This window comes from Centroberyx affinis, unplaced genomic scaffold (genome assembly GCF_046629955.1).
Source record: "Centroberyx affinis isolate AG114_WGS23_722 - 3 ecotype Tasmania unplaced genomic scaffold, CSIRO-AGI_Caff_v1 ptg003208l_1, whole genome shotgun sequence".
NCBI classification, from domain to species: domain Eukaryota; kingdom Metazoa; phylum Chordata; class Actinopteri; order Beryciformes; family Berycidae; genus Centroberyx; species Centroberyx affinis.
In genome coordinates, this window is record NW_027281247.1 from 140229 (window position 1) to 156568 (window position 16340).

A 16340-nucleotide genomic window follows, 5' to 3' on the forward strand; every position below is an offset into this window, starting at 1 on the left:
TTGCATTATCCAACACATGGAATCTTTTTTCACATAATGTTAAGCTCTGGCACAAGCTCTAAACAGTGTTGACTCTACCTCTGCCTCAACAGTTGCATTCCTATCTGGTGGAAATGTGACGGTCAGAGGGACTGCAGAGACGGCTCAGACGAGCCTTCTACCTGCCCCAGTCGCCACTGCAGACTCGGCCAGTTTCAGTGCAACGATGGAAACTGCACCAGCCCTCACTTCCTGTGCAACAGCAACCAGGACTGTCATGATGGCTCCGATGAAGACCCTGTTCTGTGTGGTAGGTTGTTTTCCGGTTAGCTGTTGTTCCATTTTCATAGCCATTATTCATTTATCCAAGCAGCTTTGTATTCTTCGAAATGCTTCCTTAATATGAGAATTTTAGTGTCCTACTATGTGCCTATGTGTCTTACTATGTGCATTTACTCTTTTGTATTTTATTATGTTACTTCTTGATTTATTGTTCACGTTTTTGTGTTTCTTATCATCTGGTCCTCATGGTCTTGAAACCTTATTCCTGTCAACTGAGCCAGCATGTCTTTCCTTCCAGCTACCCACCAGTGTGAAACCCACCAGTGGCAGTGTGCCAATAAGCGGTGTATCCCTGAGTCGTGGCAGTGCGACGGCGAAGACGACTGCGGTGATAATTCGGACGAGGACCCCACCCACTGCTCCAGCAGGACCTGTCGCCCTGGACAATTCAAGTGCCGCAACGGACGCTGCATCCCCCAAAACTGGAAATGTGATGTGGACGATGACTGTGGGGACAACTCCGACGAGCCGTTAGAGGAGTGCAGTAAGTAGATACACACATGCTGCCTGTTTAGACTAGATGGATACATCACAAGCAGGCAGATCTGCGGCAGGATTGACAGGAAAAGAACTGGCTTCTCCCTGGTACGAATAATACCGCTAAAGATACTGTAGGTTTCCTCAAAAGGGCCTTAGTGTTTTTCTTCGTTATTGACCATCCATAATGCGTTCTCCACAGTGGGACCGGCATATCGATGCGACAACCACACAGAATTTGACTGCAAGACCAACTACCGCTGCGTACCACTGTGGTCTTTATGCAACGGCCACAATGACTGCAGAGACAACAGCGATGAGCAGGGATGCGGTGAGTCCATGACAACCAACCCTCCGACAGAACCGAGGCCCTGTTTACATCATGACAGTGATTTGAAGATTGTGTATTATTAGCAATTAATAGCCTGTCAGACCTTATGTTAAAATAGTGCTTTCCAGATTGATAGTTGCAGATTTTGTGTTATACACTGATGTTAATATGATTCAAGCAATATTGGAAGGCTAAAAAAATGATAGGAAGGAAACTAGACTGTCTGTTCTCGGAGTGAGTGAAGGGCAATTAGCCAACACCTCAGCCTCCTGTGGAACATTACAGAGTGAGGTAGTGGGAGGTGGTGATGGAGAGGGTCTCATCACTCACCCTCCCCCACCATTCGCCTCTCCCTGAGAGCGCTACGGATTTATGAGCTGTCTGGGTGTTAGGGTCTGTGCGTGTGTGTGTGTGTGTGAGTGTAGGTGTGTGTGTGTTGCTCTGTCCTTGCGTGGGGGCAGGGTTCACACAAGTCTCTTTGTACTTTGCTACGATCCACACACACTCGCCGTGGCCCTCCCGTCTCTTATCGGAGGCCCTCACTCCATTAGTGCCATCCCCGCGCAGGAGGGGAGATCCGTGCTAATCTGCCTGTAAGAATGTAGCAGCTGGGCCAGGTGGAGGGCTAGGAGGCCAAGACTGGCTAACACCGCGCTATCTTTGACCCCCAGCACTGTGTGGTAGAGACAGGCTCAGACCAGCTCTCCTCCACTCCTCTCCCTTCTTTGCTGCTTCACTTCTCATCTCCCACAATCTTATCCTATATAGACACAGACTGGCATGGATAGAGCTCACCCATCTGTCTTTGGCATGCTGCTTTCCTCCCTGTGTGGATATTGCAGTTTTAATTAAAAAACTAGAGATGCCTACCATTTCAAAGTGATGTTTTCATCATTACGTAAAAAGCATGATGCAGCTTGAAAGAATTTCATCAATCTAGTCGTGTCATGCAGTTGCTGCTCGTATTGCTGCTATTACTGCTGCAAGGTCCCAATTTCCCCATGGGGATCAAAAGTTTCAAAGGTTTCATCTTGTCTCATCTCATCTTGTTTTCTGACATGCTAGATCTAGAAAATAATTTCAACTGTGAGATGATTTTCAGACCCCAAGGTATCAGTCAAGGTCTTATATAACTAGTTACCATCATGGTAACAAACTTATTGTGAAGCCAATTTTAGTGATAGTCTTTTTCACAATAGCAGTACATATAAGAAGGTATAGAGGTATTCAACTGATAACTCACAAAAAAAAAGCAGTCTATAAAATGTCACCAAATCGAAAATTACATTTCATTGAGAATTGTGAAAATACAAAATCATTAACCCAAAGAATCAAAATCAAATCAAATTTTGTGGGCCTTGCCTTTTCCCACAGTAAATTTACAAAACTTTTTTGGGCCATATGTTGATCTTTTGTGTCGTCTGCTCTTACCATTTTAGTAGTATCTATTCTAAAACACAAATTCATGCTACCTAAAACATTGAACAGCATGCATATTCAATTTCAGATTCAAAATAGGGATGGACATTTTTCAATAGTTTTCATAGATCATGCTCCTAAACTTCTTTCTTGTTTCCAGACATTTTCATTTAGGATCATATGTTCTTCATGAAGAAAATGTTACTAGAGAGTCCTGGTCTTGCTACAGGTGCAATGTTTGCATGTTTGCAATGTTTGGCATTTTTTGAGTGTATAAATACATAATCATTCTCCTACATATGCCCTTCTTCCAGATGAGCTGACCTGTGATCCCCTTGGAGACTTCCGCTGTGACAACCACCAGTGTGTCCCGCTAAGATGGAAGTGTGATGGGGACAACGACTGTGGGGACAACTCTGATGAGCGCAGCTGCAGTGAGTGCTGTCCACTATCACTGATAAATCAATGATAAATAAAAGTGTGAAAGGTCGGCTACAAGGCTGTTTGAGCACTGATGAGAGTGTGGAGATAAGGCTTCATCTTAGTTTGCATGACGGTGGACCTGGATCCTTGAAAATGTCCCCAACCCATTGTTCAAAATAACACAACAGTCAAAAGCTGGGTGTTTTGATATAGGCTAAGTGTCTGTTAAGCAGATTTAGTGTGGGATTTTAGCTCAGGTCCAGTGAGTCATCCAAATGAAATAGGGGTGTTGATGGCAAAGAATAGTCCTGCTATCATTTTATCAGATAACAGGGGGTTTTTGTAAGAGGCTCAACACTTCTGTCCACAGCGCAGTGCTGTGAGACGTCGTCTTATCAGCTGCTAGAGAAACAGGCTATCCTCAGCGTGTCAGGAAGAGGGAGTGAAGGAGTCTGTCACCCCTTGCCCCGGAGAATTTAAACAAGTCTAAGAACATGCCAGTTAATGAGGATAATGTAGCTTCTCAAAGGAGAGCCAGTGTCTGGGGCTAAATCACTGTGTTGTACGATGAAACTGCAGTGCTGCTCCCCTTGTTGCTGCGTTGCTGATGCCAAGAGAGTTTGGCTCCAGCGAATTCCATGAGCTCACTTCAGAGAAATGGCTGTGCGTGTTGCTGTGTGTTTTATGTCATTTAATGGAAGAAAATGATACAGAGAAACTGAAATCTCATTGAGGTATACAGTGCTGTTTGAGAAATGCGTCAAAGCCGTCACTGACTATAGAGAATCTAAGAAGAGAAAATTCACCTAAAAAAAAGTTAGATAATATTTGTATAATTCCACATGGTGAAATTTCTTTTTTATCCTCCCTCTGTGTTTTCGCTCAGCCCCACGCGCGTGCACAGAGAGTGAGTTTCGTTGTGATAATCTGCACTGCATTCCCGACCGTTGGGTCTGTGACCATGACAACGACTGTGAGGACAACTCGGATGAAAGAGACTGTGGTAAGTGGAGGCTCTTTGTTTTGGCCCAGGGTCTGGCTGTTTGTGAGTAACTGAGGGCTGCACTAAGCAAAGAAGCAATAAAACTTCACCTTTTGAAGCACCATGGACAGACAGGACCACCAACATTCATTTATTCAGCTTGCTAGAATACGAAGGGCTTTCTGACAGGGAATCAATTCTGTTGTATTCTCAGTCATGGCCCTCATTTGCATGAGTGAAGATTATGTGAGGTAATGATGCATTGTGTGCTGGTTTGGTCATGTTGCAGAGTTGCGGACTTGTCACCCAGGCTACTTCCAGTGCGGCAGCGGACACTGTATCGCTGAGCGCTTCAAATGCGACGGCAATGCTGATTGTTTGGACTACACAGATGAGATTTCATGTCGTGAGTGTCCTGCATCTAATGCTATTCCCTCTGAGCTCTTATTGTCTCTGTCGCCAAAAGAGGCCTTTAAGAACTTTCCATATATACCTACAACACACATTCAGATTATTTGAATCACCTCCTAGTCTTGGTTTCATCAGGATTGAGGATCGGGAGTTTGGTAATTCACTTTCAGCTGTAAAAGTCACACATTTTGAGTTTGACAGTATGGCTCTGATTTTCAGCGACCCGCTTCCCCAATGGCACATACTGCCCTCCGTTCCTGTTTGAGTGCAAGAACCACGTTTGTGTCCAGCCTCACTGGAAATGTGACGGAGACAACGACTGTGGAGACAATTCAGACGAGGAGCTTCACCTCTGCTGTAAGAAATACCACAAGCACGCTCACCTCAGATAAACTCCAATACACCCAAGTCCAAGGCTCATCACATTCTTGCCAAGTTGTCCTATTCAGAATCACACAGAACCACCTTTTATCTCACTATTTGTAAATGAATGCGTTTGAATCTGTGAACTCACTAGAAGGTTTTCTTGAAGCTGGCTATGTTTCTGTCCTTCCTCCACAGTGGAGATCCAGTGCGAGTCTCCATTCCGTTTCCGCTGCGACAACAACCGCTGCATCTACAGCCATGAGCTGTGTAACTCTGTTGATGACTGCGGTGATGGCACTGATGAGAGACAGGAAAACTGTGAGTATGAGACACAGGATGCATTGTATTGCATGTGGTTGATGGTCACATTTATCTACTCAAACTCTTCTATATACAGTACTTATTTTGGATTTAACTGACTGCTCTTGAATTGATATTTTTCTCTCCACCTCAGGCCAGAACCCCACACACGGGCCCTGTACAGATGATGAGTACAAATGCAGTAACAGCCAGTGCGTCCCTCTACAGTACGCCTGTGATGACTATGATGACTGTGGAGACCACTCTGATGAGCTAGGCTGCCGTAAGTACAGCAAACAAAGAGCAGTTTTCACTCACATTTTGTCTGGATAGAAGCTTACATTTAGTCAATTTAATTCGTTCTGTACTGGAACTCAAATTATTTACAATATGTGAATTGAACAAATCTTGCAATGGATTAATTGAATACCACCATTGTCATAATACAGTAAATCAGTGAATATGTCTAGTCATTTCAACTGAGTTGAACTTGACTGTCCCGAACTGGAAATTCTTTTGGCAAACAGATGCATAAAAGAAATACAAGTTAAAGAGTAACTAAACCCCAAACCCAAATCTGTGTAAAGCCTGACATCTAATGGTTTGAGTTTGCGGTTTAGTTACTCTTATACAGATCATAAGTACAGCTGCCTCTACGGTGCCTAGTTTGACGTTCAGTATGTTGTTGTATCTGCTCATATCAGACCATGGCAGTGGGCGCTCTTGCAGTGAGAACATCTGTGAACACAACTGCACTGACCTGACAGACGGAGGCTTCCTCTGCTCCTGTATGCCCGGCTATAAACCCAGACCGACAGACAGGAACACCTGTGAAGGTAAAGGACACAGTCGTTTCTCAGCCATGTTAAACATTGGCACAGAATTATTTCTCTGTTTTCAATTTTTTTGCATTTTCATTGTTTCTCACGTTCCTCTGTTTTTCTCCTGTGTTTGCTCTCGGAAACAGATGTGAATGAGTGTGAGGTCTATGGGACTTGTCCCCAGGAGTGCAGGAACACCAAGGGCAGCTACGAGTGTTTCTGCGCCCAGGGCTTCCACTCGGTTGGTGACCCGCATGGCCTGGAGTGTGCCGCCCAGGGTAAGAGCTCGGCATTCACACATGGAGTCAAACTTGTCACAAACTCTCTATTCTCTCTATCCCTCTCTATCCCTATTTTTCTACTAAAGTGTTTATAAGCCAAAATCTGCAGTGAAATTGCTCATAGTATTCTCTTTTCTGCATAGGAAACCCACCAGTACTGCTCCTGCCAGACAACGTTCGCATTCGTCGTTTCAACCTGTCCTCTGAGCAATATTCAGACTACGTGGACAACGCTGAGCACATCCAAGCACTGGACTACCTGTGGGATCCAGAGGGAGTAGGACTCAGTAAGACTACCGATATTGATCTTTTAATGTTGTTTGACCACAGTGAGGATAACTGCAACAAGGTCGCCATCACCTGGGTTCAAATCCGGCCTGCGGTCATTTGCTGCCTGTCATCCCCTCTCTCTCTCCCATGCCTTCCTGTCACTCTCTCACTAACTCTGTCAAATAAAGCATAAAAATGCCAAAAATAAATATAAAAAAAAAAAACAAGGTTGCCATCAAATTATTTGTAACCTTGTCCCCTGGTGTGCATTAGGTATTGTGTACTGGACAGTTCTGGGTCGGGGATCTCAGTTCGGCTCTATCAAACGGGCCTATATGACCACATTCAATGATCGCGGCAACAACCCAGTGAAAGAGGTGGATCTGAACCTGAGATACGTCGCTAATCCTGATGGCATCGCTGTGGACTGGATTGGAGGGTAAGTCACGCATTCAAGCATAGAACCGTTGTTGTTGTTCTAAATATCATTCAGTTGCTCAGTATGTCCTTGTCACATCTTCCAGGCACATTTACTGGACAGATTCGGGGACCAATCGGATTGAAGTGGCCAAACTAGATGGGCGGTACAGGAAGTGGTTGATCCACACTGACCTTGACCAGCCTGCTGCAATAGTTGTCAATCCATCACTCGGGTATGAGGCTATTGAGCTTTAGTTTATGGCAGAATATATGGTGTGCATCCTTTGATTCCTTCATACAGTATCATAAATATTATATCTCATTGTATATGAAGCGGGTTGTTTGAAGGCTCTGTGTCAACACAATAAAAAATATTTTCCTTGTTTCTGTCATTTTTGGTAGAACCATGTACTGGACAGACTGGGGCAGGAAACCCAGAATAGAGTCGGCTTGGATGGATGGGCAGCACAGAGAGGTTCTGCTGGAGGAGGACCTGGGCTGGCCCACTGGCCTGGCTCTGGACTATCTGAATGGAGATAGGATCTACTGGTGCGACTCCAAAGAGAACATCATTGAGTCCATGAGGCCAGATGGCACAGACAGGAAGATCATCATATCAGGAGGTCAGAACACTGATGTGCAGACACATGCAGGATGCAGACATACAAGGAGAGATGTAGTTTTATATAGTGTTTTGTAATTGATTCAGATGGAACGATGGACGTGATTACAGAATGTAATCAAATGTGTGTTAACCTTATTTCTCTCTATTCCAGACATTGGAAATCCCTACAGCCTGGATATCTTTGAGGGGCATGTGTACTGGACAACAAAGGAGAGAGGTGAAGTGTGGAAGACTAATAAGTTTGGGAACGGAAACAAAGTCAAAGTACTGACTATCAACCCCTGGCTGACCCAAGTCCGCATTTACCAGGAGCACCGGCACAACCAGTCAGGTTTGTACAGACTAAGGAAGCAAATGTTAACACTTGAGCTTGAGGGGATCATAAAGTCTGATCTTTGATTTATCGCTGATAGGCTCATGCCCTTAAACCAAGATAGTTTAGTAACTTTTTCTTTGCTAGGGGGGTTTACATAGCACAATTAGAAAAGGTTCTTGGCACGCTTCATGTCACTTTCATGAACGAGCATGCAATTCACAGTTCATTATGTATTGATGTGACATGACAACACTACATTGCAGATTACACAATAAAGTCTGTTGCTGTCCCTTCCATTCATCCACGGCCAATCTGTTAAAAAGATTCAAATGTTTCCAAATTCCCCAGACAAAATTATAATGTTTTATATTAGGCAATTTGCAGTCTTTTTACGCAGACCTAATGGGTTAGTACAGAAGAGAAGTAAGTGTGTGTGTGTGTGTGTGCTTGTTATGAATTCACTACAAAGAATGTATTTCCAAGATTTTTTTTCTGTTATTTTGTACTGAGTTAACAGTGTTGTCCTTTGTGCTCTGTCTCCTGCAGTGCCCAACCCTTGTAAGGACGTGTGCAGTCACCTGTGTCTCCTCCGGCCTGGTGGATATACCTGCTCCTGCCCACAAGGCTCTTCTCTGGTTGGTTTCAACTCCAACGAATGTGACGCAGGTACAATCAGTGGCATCACCGGCCCGACTGCACACACTGCCTGACTCGTTTTGGCTGTTTTGTTGCACCACAATTTGTGATCGGAATTTCCATTCTCCATATATGCATGGCTATTCCTGGCTCCCTGTGATTTTGTGAGATTGTGGTGATGATGTTGTTGTGGTTGTCGTTGTTGATTCCGTGTGTGCGTGGCTTTCACTCCCACAGCCATTGAGGCACCAGTTGCAATGCCCCTTGCATGCAGATGCATGAACGGCGGGACCTGCTACACTGACGAGGGCGGTCTGCCGAAGTGCAAGTGAGTTTAGTTGCAGATGCCATTAGCAACAGTTGGTGATTGTCTTGTCTGTCAGTCGTACCCAGTAATCCCTGATATTTTTGCCATTCCACCTCCTTCACACACGTGAAGATATTGCTGTCATGTTGTCCCAGTGTTTAAGAGACAATGACCTGTATCATGGTTTTGTGTAGATGTCCATATGGCTATGCAGGCAGTTACTGTGAGATGGGGAAGTCGAGGGGTGCTCCAGCAGGAACAGGTACTGTAATTCACCTATCATCTAACCTTTTACCATCTCATTAAATGTTTATGAAGCAGCTCATATCTCTTACCGCCACTTTCTGCAGAGCGTGTTTGTAAATAAAATGAAATTACTTGGTATCCCATAATGAATTTAGGTACAGTTCGTTACCCCTGTTTAAAGATGGCTAAATAAATTCTTAAGAGCAACAACCTGGGGGAGTAGTTGTATTGGGGGTTAGAAAATTACACACACACACTGACTCACACCTGGGAGCTGCCAGTGCAAAAACAGTCATGATTTGTTGACTACTGAACAACTTTACTGCAGCAGTTTGAGTGCCAAGCGCCTCATTCAAGACTGCATCAAATGTTGGAGTCACACTTCTTGCTTGTCTAACTACTGGCTACTCAGGGCCAGAAAATAGCTTAACAAACACTCTGGCTCAGCAAATACTGAAGATGTTGTCCGGCAAAAATTACAAATTTACTTAATGAATAACCCAATCATATTACACTCCGTCACTCTTTAACTTCACCCCACAGTTCAGCAAACTAATGGGTCATCCAGAAGTCATTAACAGTAATGGACATGTAAGGGAGATATTATCAAGAGTGTTTACTTTCTACACTTTATTTGAAATGTCCATTATGTGTGTGTGTACTACTGAACAAAATGAGAAGTGTATTGATCTTTTACATTTTTCTTCCGTCTCAAGCTGTGGCTGTTCTACTGGCAGTTATTATCATCCTGATCACTGGGGCTTTGGCTGTTGGGGTTTTCCTCAACTACAAGCGAACAGGCTCCTTCATCCCCTCCATGCCCAAGCTACCCAGGTATATTAGCTCTCGTCTTTGCTCTCCTCTCGCCCACTTCCCGTCGCTGCATGTGCTTTTGAATGGAAACTGAACTAGTTGGATGCAGCGGTACCCGGTGGATCATTTTGATTAAAGTTCTAACAAGAGTGTTGTTGTTTTGTCCAGCCTGAGCAGCCTGGTGAAGTCTGGTGACACTGGGAATGGGGTGACGTTTCGCTCGGGTGACAATGTGGATCTTGGACCTTCACACATTGGGGTGTCATTCATTGACACGGCCATGCAGATGGTGAGTGCTGGAGTGACACATTTTAGCACTTATTAGGCTCCCAAGTCATCAGAAGTATACAATCAGCATTTTTGACTATTTTCTCTATTTGACCAATGAAACCCAGATTGTCTTTGGAATTCTGTCATATTTGGTTATTTATTAACAGAAGTGATTTGTTTGCACTTCCAAGACTGCCTCTCTCAGCAGCAGTTGAGAAACAAACAAATCAATGGTGTGTCATTTGAGGTCACAGGGAAAGACTATAATTAATGTAAAAATGATGTATAAGGTAAAAAACAATCTCATCAAAATAATTAATTTCGCCATAGGATGATAACTTTGCCATGGAAGCTGGGAGGCAGCCAATCACGTTTGAGAACCCTCTGTATGCCACTGCTGCCGGAGTGTCGACTGATCCCGCAGTTATTCACGCCACACAGGTACACAGTGAATGTATTTACTTCTGCCAAGGAAGTTATGTTTTCACCCCGTTATTAGTTTGTTTTGTCTGTCTGTCAACAATGAACTGCCTATATGTCTGGTGGACATATAGGCCATGAGCCAAGGAACAATTGGTTAGATTTTGATGGTGAACAGGATCTGGGATTTCTGTCATTAGGGCATTATCATTTTTTTTTAGCTATAACTATGAACCTAACGTTCGAGTTGGAGACTTAATTCCAAAGCCTAAGAGTAAGTTTGCAGGGTCAAGAAATTAGGAATAATGTCTTTGTACCAGCAAGATGGAGAATTGTTAAGAGTTGGCAAGGTTTGCGCTCTCCATGTGTCTTCTAGCTGTTGAATGTTTTGTAAGCCATCATCATTGAATTTTTAATGTGTCACATTTTAAACAGGTAACTGTTAATGTGAGTGGTGAACAGATGGAGAACAACTTTGTGAACCCGGCATACCGTGTAGAACAAAGTGCAGGCATTGTGCAAACGTCTACCATCAGTACCAAACCTGTTCAGGTGAGACTCCTATCCTTACAGCCACATGCTGCGAAGTAATCTTAAGTTTATAATGTAAGGCCATCTCACTGTTTGTGCTTCTGTTCAGGAGTCCAAGTGGAGCTTCTTCAAAAGAAAATTGAAGCCAAGCACCACATTTGAAAACCCTTCCTATTCGGAGGTAAGAACGGGCCAGTTACTGAACAACTGTTTGGCTTTGTACATTTTAGTTACAATTTAAACCTTTTTTGAAGAAATCAGTCACACAGCTATTCCTTTGGCTAGTTAATCCTCTGAACTGTTTTTCAGATGAAGGATGATAAAGCTATAGGAAGCAGCGGGGACAGTTCCACCACTGAGCCATCTCCATTCGTTCCCCCTGCCAAACCCCAGAAGAGGGATCGTCCCAGCACCTTCTCGCCAACTGAGGACACTTTCCAAGATACAGCCAACCTCGTTAAAGAGGACAGCGATGTATAACCCCACTCTCACAGACAGGAATCAAAAAAAAAAAAAAAGAAACACACTTTGCACAGAATTTATTTTTTTATGCAGCCTGTGTACAAAACTCAAATTGTTTTAGGAGAGAGATATACATTTCTATAGCATATGGAAAAAAGTCTTTCATGACTATGCCTTCTGATATTTCTTATGCCAATTCTTGTGTTAATGATTTTTTTTTTTTATTTTGATGTACAATATGTATATCTTTGCACTGAAGCTGCTGATAGAAATGTTAATAAATATGTTGTATATTTGTAAATTTGAACAGTAAGATTTTGTCAATAATATCTTCAGGCTGTTTGAAATAGATGATCTTATGAATAGTGCTACATAAACAAAATAACACATATAAAAGGTAAGCTGCATTGTGAATGTACAGTAGTTGTATCATGATAGCTTATTAGAGATGTGTTGGATAGTAATTCTATATATTTTTGCCACTGAACAAAACTGAAGATGTTTTCACTTCATCTTTCATGTTTATATACCTCATTTCAGGGCTGAAAAATAAACAAAAAAGCAATACAAAACAAATTGGCAGTTGTTTAACTTATGCTATTAATTTTACAGAGATATGTGCTCCTATATATACAGATGCATGAGATAAAATGTGTTGTTATAATACTTCATGAACAGTATGCTAAGCATACTTATTGTACATTGTACTTACTTTTAAACATAATCAAACTCATTTCTACTTTACGTTCCCTGACTTTGTGATATTTGAATCAATATGATCATATTTTAGAAATGATATTGTAACAATGGCCTCTTTTTTAAAATTGTTTGGAACAATACTTGAATGTGTCTATGTTTGTTGCATGGAAATGAGTTTATGTAGTTGATTATATTCAAGACTTAAGGACCTGAGGATGCAGATGTTGACAGTGATTGAAACATGTCATCTTCTAAGCGTGGGCTATAAATTCTCTACTTGCAGAATGATTATTTTGTATGATAATGAGGACACATAAAAACTGTATCAATGATCATTGTAAACATGCCCAAATGTTTTTTGTTTTTTTTAGATAGAAAAATGGAACACAAATTGATGCTGCTGAGACATGAATGAATAAATTTCTTATTTTGTAATACAGTCTTGACTGTTTTTTTTTTTCAACCATAGAACTCCATAGAATGTGAATAAAACTAGCTTTTCAATTTCATCGCTTTTATTTCAGTTTAATTTTTCAGCATATCCATGTAGTACACAGTATTATACAATAGCAGTGGTTATTATGACAAAGTGGGGGCAAGTCGGTCATTTAGCTCACGTGTTGGCAACACCCACTTGGTTCACTTGGACATTCCTTTCATCTTTAGGAACAGGAAGGAGCACGCTGACAACAAAGTCTGCAACAAACGATGGGAGATAGGACAGAGGGATCCAGAACAGCTTGGCGTCCCAGCCTGCTCCGTAGCGGCTGCGCGGGTGGCGAGCCGTCAGGGCGTGCTGCATGCAGTTGGTCACCTTGGAGATATCCGGACTGCACAAGATGCCCATGGAGAAGTCCTGAGCTTTCACGTCTGGGAAGGAACAGTGCATGTAAAACAAAAGACAGGAGGATTACAATAATACTAATCATAACTTTATATACTGCATTCTTATCACACACTGATCAGCTGACTGCAGTGTATTTCCACTCACAGTCGTCAAAGTATGTAGCTCCATAGGAGTCTCTGACGTCTTGAGGGAGGCGGTCCCACAGCCTCCTCAGGTCGGCTTCAATAAGATCCACCCTGGTCACGCCTGTCTTGAAGAACCCCGGCTCAATAATGCTCACTTTGATGCCAAAGTGGTGCATGTCCCTCCTGAGTACAAGAAGATGTACAGACTGCTTTAAGGCAACTGGTGTGCTACTTTGCTTTTTTGTTTGCCATGAAGAAATTACACATGCAGAAATGAACAAAATTTTAGGCTGGATTGAGGTGTTAATGATACCTTCAGTGTTTGGCAAGTCTGCATAGGAACTGCATTAATTAGTTTTACTGCATGGAGATACATAGGGTTAAATAAAAGCTACATTGTAATGACATCTATCAACTGAGATGCTTTCTTCAGCAGTATTAATAACTCTAGGCCCTGATCTAGAACAGATGTGAGTGATCACTTGGTATCAGTTTTACTCCCAGTACCTGAGGCTGTCAGAAAAGGCCTCCACTCCCCATTTGGATAGGCAATATCCTCCACCAGTGAGAGCGAGTCGCCCCAGGATACTGGCCACGTTCACCACCCTGCCCTGGGCCTTCTTCAGCAGTGGGAGAAACTGCAGGGTCACCTCAATGACACCTATCAGATTCACATCCAAAACCTTGGTGAAATCCTCCAACTGCATCCATTCTGTTGGGCCGATGGGTATGGACCTCCCAGCGTTATTCACCAGGCCCCACAGACCTGAGGGAGACAGAGAGGGAAAACAGCAAGCATTTAACTACCAATGGCAGCAGACCACATCAGTTTTCCTGTCCTCTTTTGTTTACAGATGGGAAATGGTTAAATTGCATAATAGAGTGATGCTAGAGTGCATCACATCAAAAGATACACAATCTTAATCGTCTGCATATTGTACACCAAAAACATCTTCTCTTTAACCTCTCTGGAGCCTGGTGACATATTCTTGTTTCTAAACTACTATAAAGTGGTAGAGAGATCAGACTGCACAACCTCATTTTGCTGCAGTCAGAAAACTGAGTGAGTCATTTTATAAAGTATTGATGGAAGCTGGTTTGATTTCCCAAAGTGACTTGGAAAATTTGAAAACCCTTTAAGAGAGATGAAGGAGTAAACACAATTATTGTTGATGTGCAGTAGGCCTAGTAGTCAGTACAAAACAGTAGAAGTGGCTAGAAGCTGTGTGAGTGCTATGTTGTTGCTGTAGAAGGCCATGCACGCTCAGTGAATCTACCCTATAAATAAATTAAAGTGTAAAAATTTGTCAAAGTCTACAGTAAAGTGAGGATCAACTGTTTATCAAGTAGGATTTTTGGATTAAAGTGTTAATAAATAGAGCTATTAAACTGTATGAGGGTAATTCCTTTCTCCCACCTATTTCAGGGGGAAAAAACACATCAGTAGGAGGATGGTGGGGTGGTCCAGCATCCCTTTATCTCTCCCAGTGCTTCGCTCGGACTGGTACCCTATCTATCCATACCCCCTGCTGTCCGCCCACCTCACCTCGCTCTCCGACCTCTGCGCTCACAAACTGCACCGCCCTCCTGATGCTCTCGCTGTCGGTAACATTGAACAGAAGGGTCTTGAGTCTGGGGGAGGCCTCGGATGCCAAATCCGAGGCACCTTTCTCCGTCAGGCATGCGGCTATTACGTGAAAACCCTGTCGGTCCAGCTGCCTGGCCAGCAGGTTTCCAAAGCCGCTATCGCAGCCTGTGATGAACACATGCTTCTGGTTGAAGCCACCGACCGTGTAGGAGTCTCTGATGTACCAGCCAATGGCCGCGACAATGGTCAGAAGTAAGGCACAGGATAAGGCCAGGTGTGACAGTATTACCTAAAATAAATAAATCAAAATAAATAAGCAAAACTACTAGAAATAACAATGAAATTATTATGAATTTCTCACTACTACATCTGTAAGATAACGTGGCATCTATTGCCTATCTTTATTGTTATTATCTTTCTTGATGATTTACAGAGATATTTCCTGGAAGTCATCAAGTCATTACTGAGACACGAGTGAACTGTAATATATAATCTCATAAATTGAATGAATTTGTTATTAACTATTTTTGCTGGATAATATTGACAACGAGAACTTACCTCTGACAAATCTATAAGAAGATTACCATTAGACACCTGAGGGGGGGAAACTTGTGATCAGTTTCTGCGGTTTAAATTTTCAATATTTAGCACACACAGGGACAGAAACACAGAGGATACACATACATTTACTTACACTAGCGAATTCAAGGTCTCCATCCATTGGGCTATTACAATAAATGATTAACAATATGAATTAAGTTGCATGTCTGCGCCCTCCAGTCCCCTCTCAGTAATCCTTATCTATCGAGCTTAGATGACTGTTATACAGAGGGATTATAATATTATTGGGCATGAGTAATAGCATTGCACCTACTACACAAACACTTGGCATGGGAGTCACAACGTTTTATTAAAATCTGTTGTTGTTTTTTTTTACACCTTTCTCTGACATTAACCTACTCCACACACACTGCAAATCCCCCCATATCAACTCAATCATTAATCATTCAAAAATAAAATCATTAAAAATAAACATGCACATAGAATCTGAATAGCTTAAGCTTTGTTGTGACTATATGGAAAATGTGTTTATGACACAGACCTGCTCTTTTAGACAGATAATGCAACTGACCACCAGATGGCATCTGTGCACATCAAGTTAGTGTGTAAAGAGATTTGGAAATAAACCATAAAATGAGTCCACTGCCTGTCACTTTGGAAGTCAATCATAAAATTAGTCCACCACTGCCTGTCACCCATTCCTTATTTTGTGTTAAATTAAAAAAGACGTGTTTAAACATCACTGTTCATATGCTGGCTGTTCAGATTACATATTTACAAGCAACAAAGCAATTGAACATTAACTTCGGTTTGGAACATGGATCACAATTTAAACATACCATAGCTGCAGTGCCTGAAATGTGGATGTGTCCTCTTCATCAAGAATATATATATATGTAATAAAAAAAAATGCAGTGAAGTAGTCAGATCCTTGCTCAGTCAAACTTGTCTGCTCCAGGTGCGTTTCAGCTGATAGTTTGTGGAGCGGCTTCAATTTGACTGCAGTGTCAAAGGTCCATACTGGAAACCAATAACACAACTGAACATTTCCCAAGCATGTGATTGTGTAATA

General features: G+C 42.4%; 2 protein-coding genes across 2 annotated transcripts in view; one reads left to right on the top strand and one right to left on the bottom strand.

The window, feature by feature from the left end:
• lrp2a (low density lipoprotein receptor-related protein 2a) overlaps nt 1–11466 on the top strand; it is a 51068-nt gene extending 39602 nt beyond the window's left edge. Inside the window, exons 54-78 of the mRNA XM_071538132.1 lie at nt 93–289; nt 560–805; nt 1001–1129; nt 2863–2982; nt 3858–3974; nt 4243–4359; nt 4584–4721; nt 4926–5048; nt 5185–5313; nt 5735–5866; nt 5998–6129; nt 6276–6419; nt 6676–6841; nt 6927–7055; nt 7225–7445; nt 7599–7778; nt 8310–8429; nt 8637–8727; nt 8901–8968; nt 9669–9786; nt 9934–10054; nt 10366–10476; nt 10891–11007; nt 11096–11167; nt 11296–11466. Coding sequence (XP_071394233.1) covers nt 93–289; nt 560–805; nt 1001–1129; nt 2863–2982; nt 3858–3974; nt 4243–4359; nt 4584–4721; nt 4926–5048; nt 5185–5313; nt 5735–5866; nt 5998–6129; nt 6276–6419; nt 6676–6841; nt 6927–7055; nt 7225–7445; nt 7599–7778; nt 8310–8429; nt 8637–8727; nt 8901–8968; nt 9669–9786; nt 9934–10054; nt 10366–10476; nt 10891–11007; nt 11096–11167; nt 11296–11466 — 3409 coding nt within the window. The remainder of the gene's footprint in view (nt 1–92; nt 290–559; nt 806–1000; nt 1130–2862; nt 2983–3857; nt 3975–4242; nt 4360–4583; nt 4722–4925; nt 5049–5184; nt 5314–5734; nt 5867–5997; nt 6130–6275; nt 6420–6675; nt 6842–6926; nt 7056–7224; nt 7446–7598; nt 7779–8309; nt 8430–8636; nt 8728–8900; nt 8969–9668; nt 9787–9933; nt 10055–10365; nt 10477–10890; nt 11008–11095; nt 11168–11295) is intronic.
• A 1294-nt stretch (nt 11467–12760) lies between these two features.
• Nucleotides 12761–15428, bottom strand: rdh1 (retinol dehydrogenase 1). The gene is made up of 5 exons (XM_071538133.1): nt 15402–15428; nt 14666–14996; nt 13627–13885; nt 13139–13302; nt 12761–13017 (listed from the first exon to the last, which is right to left on the bottom strand). The coding sequence occupies exons 1-5, from the start codon at nt 15426–15428 to the stop codon at nt 12761–12763; spliced, it is 1038 nt and encodes a 345-aa protein (XP_071394234.1).
• Nucleotides 15429–16340: the final 912 nt, after the last annotated feature.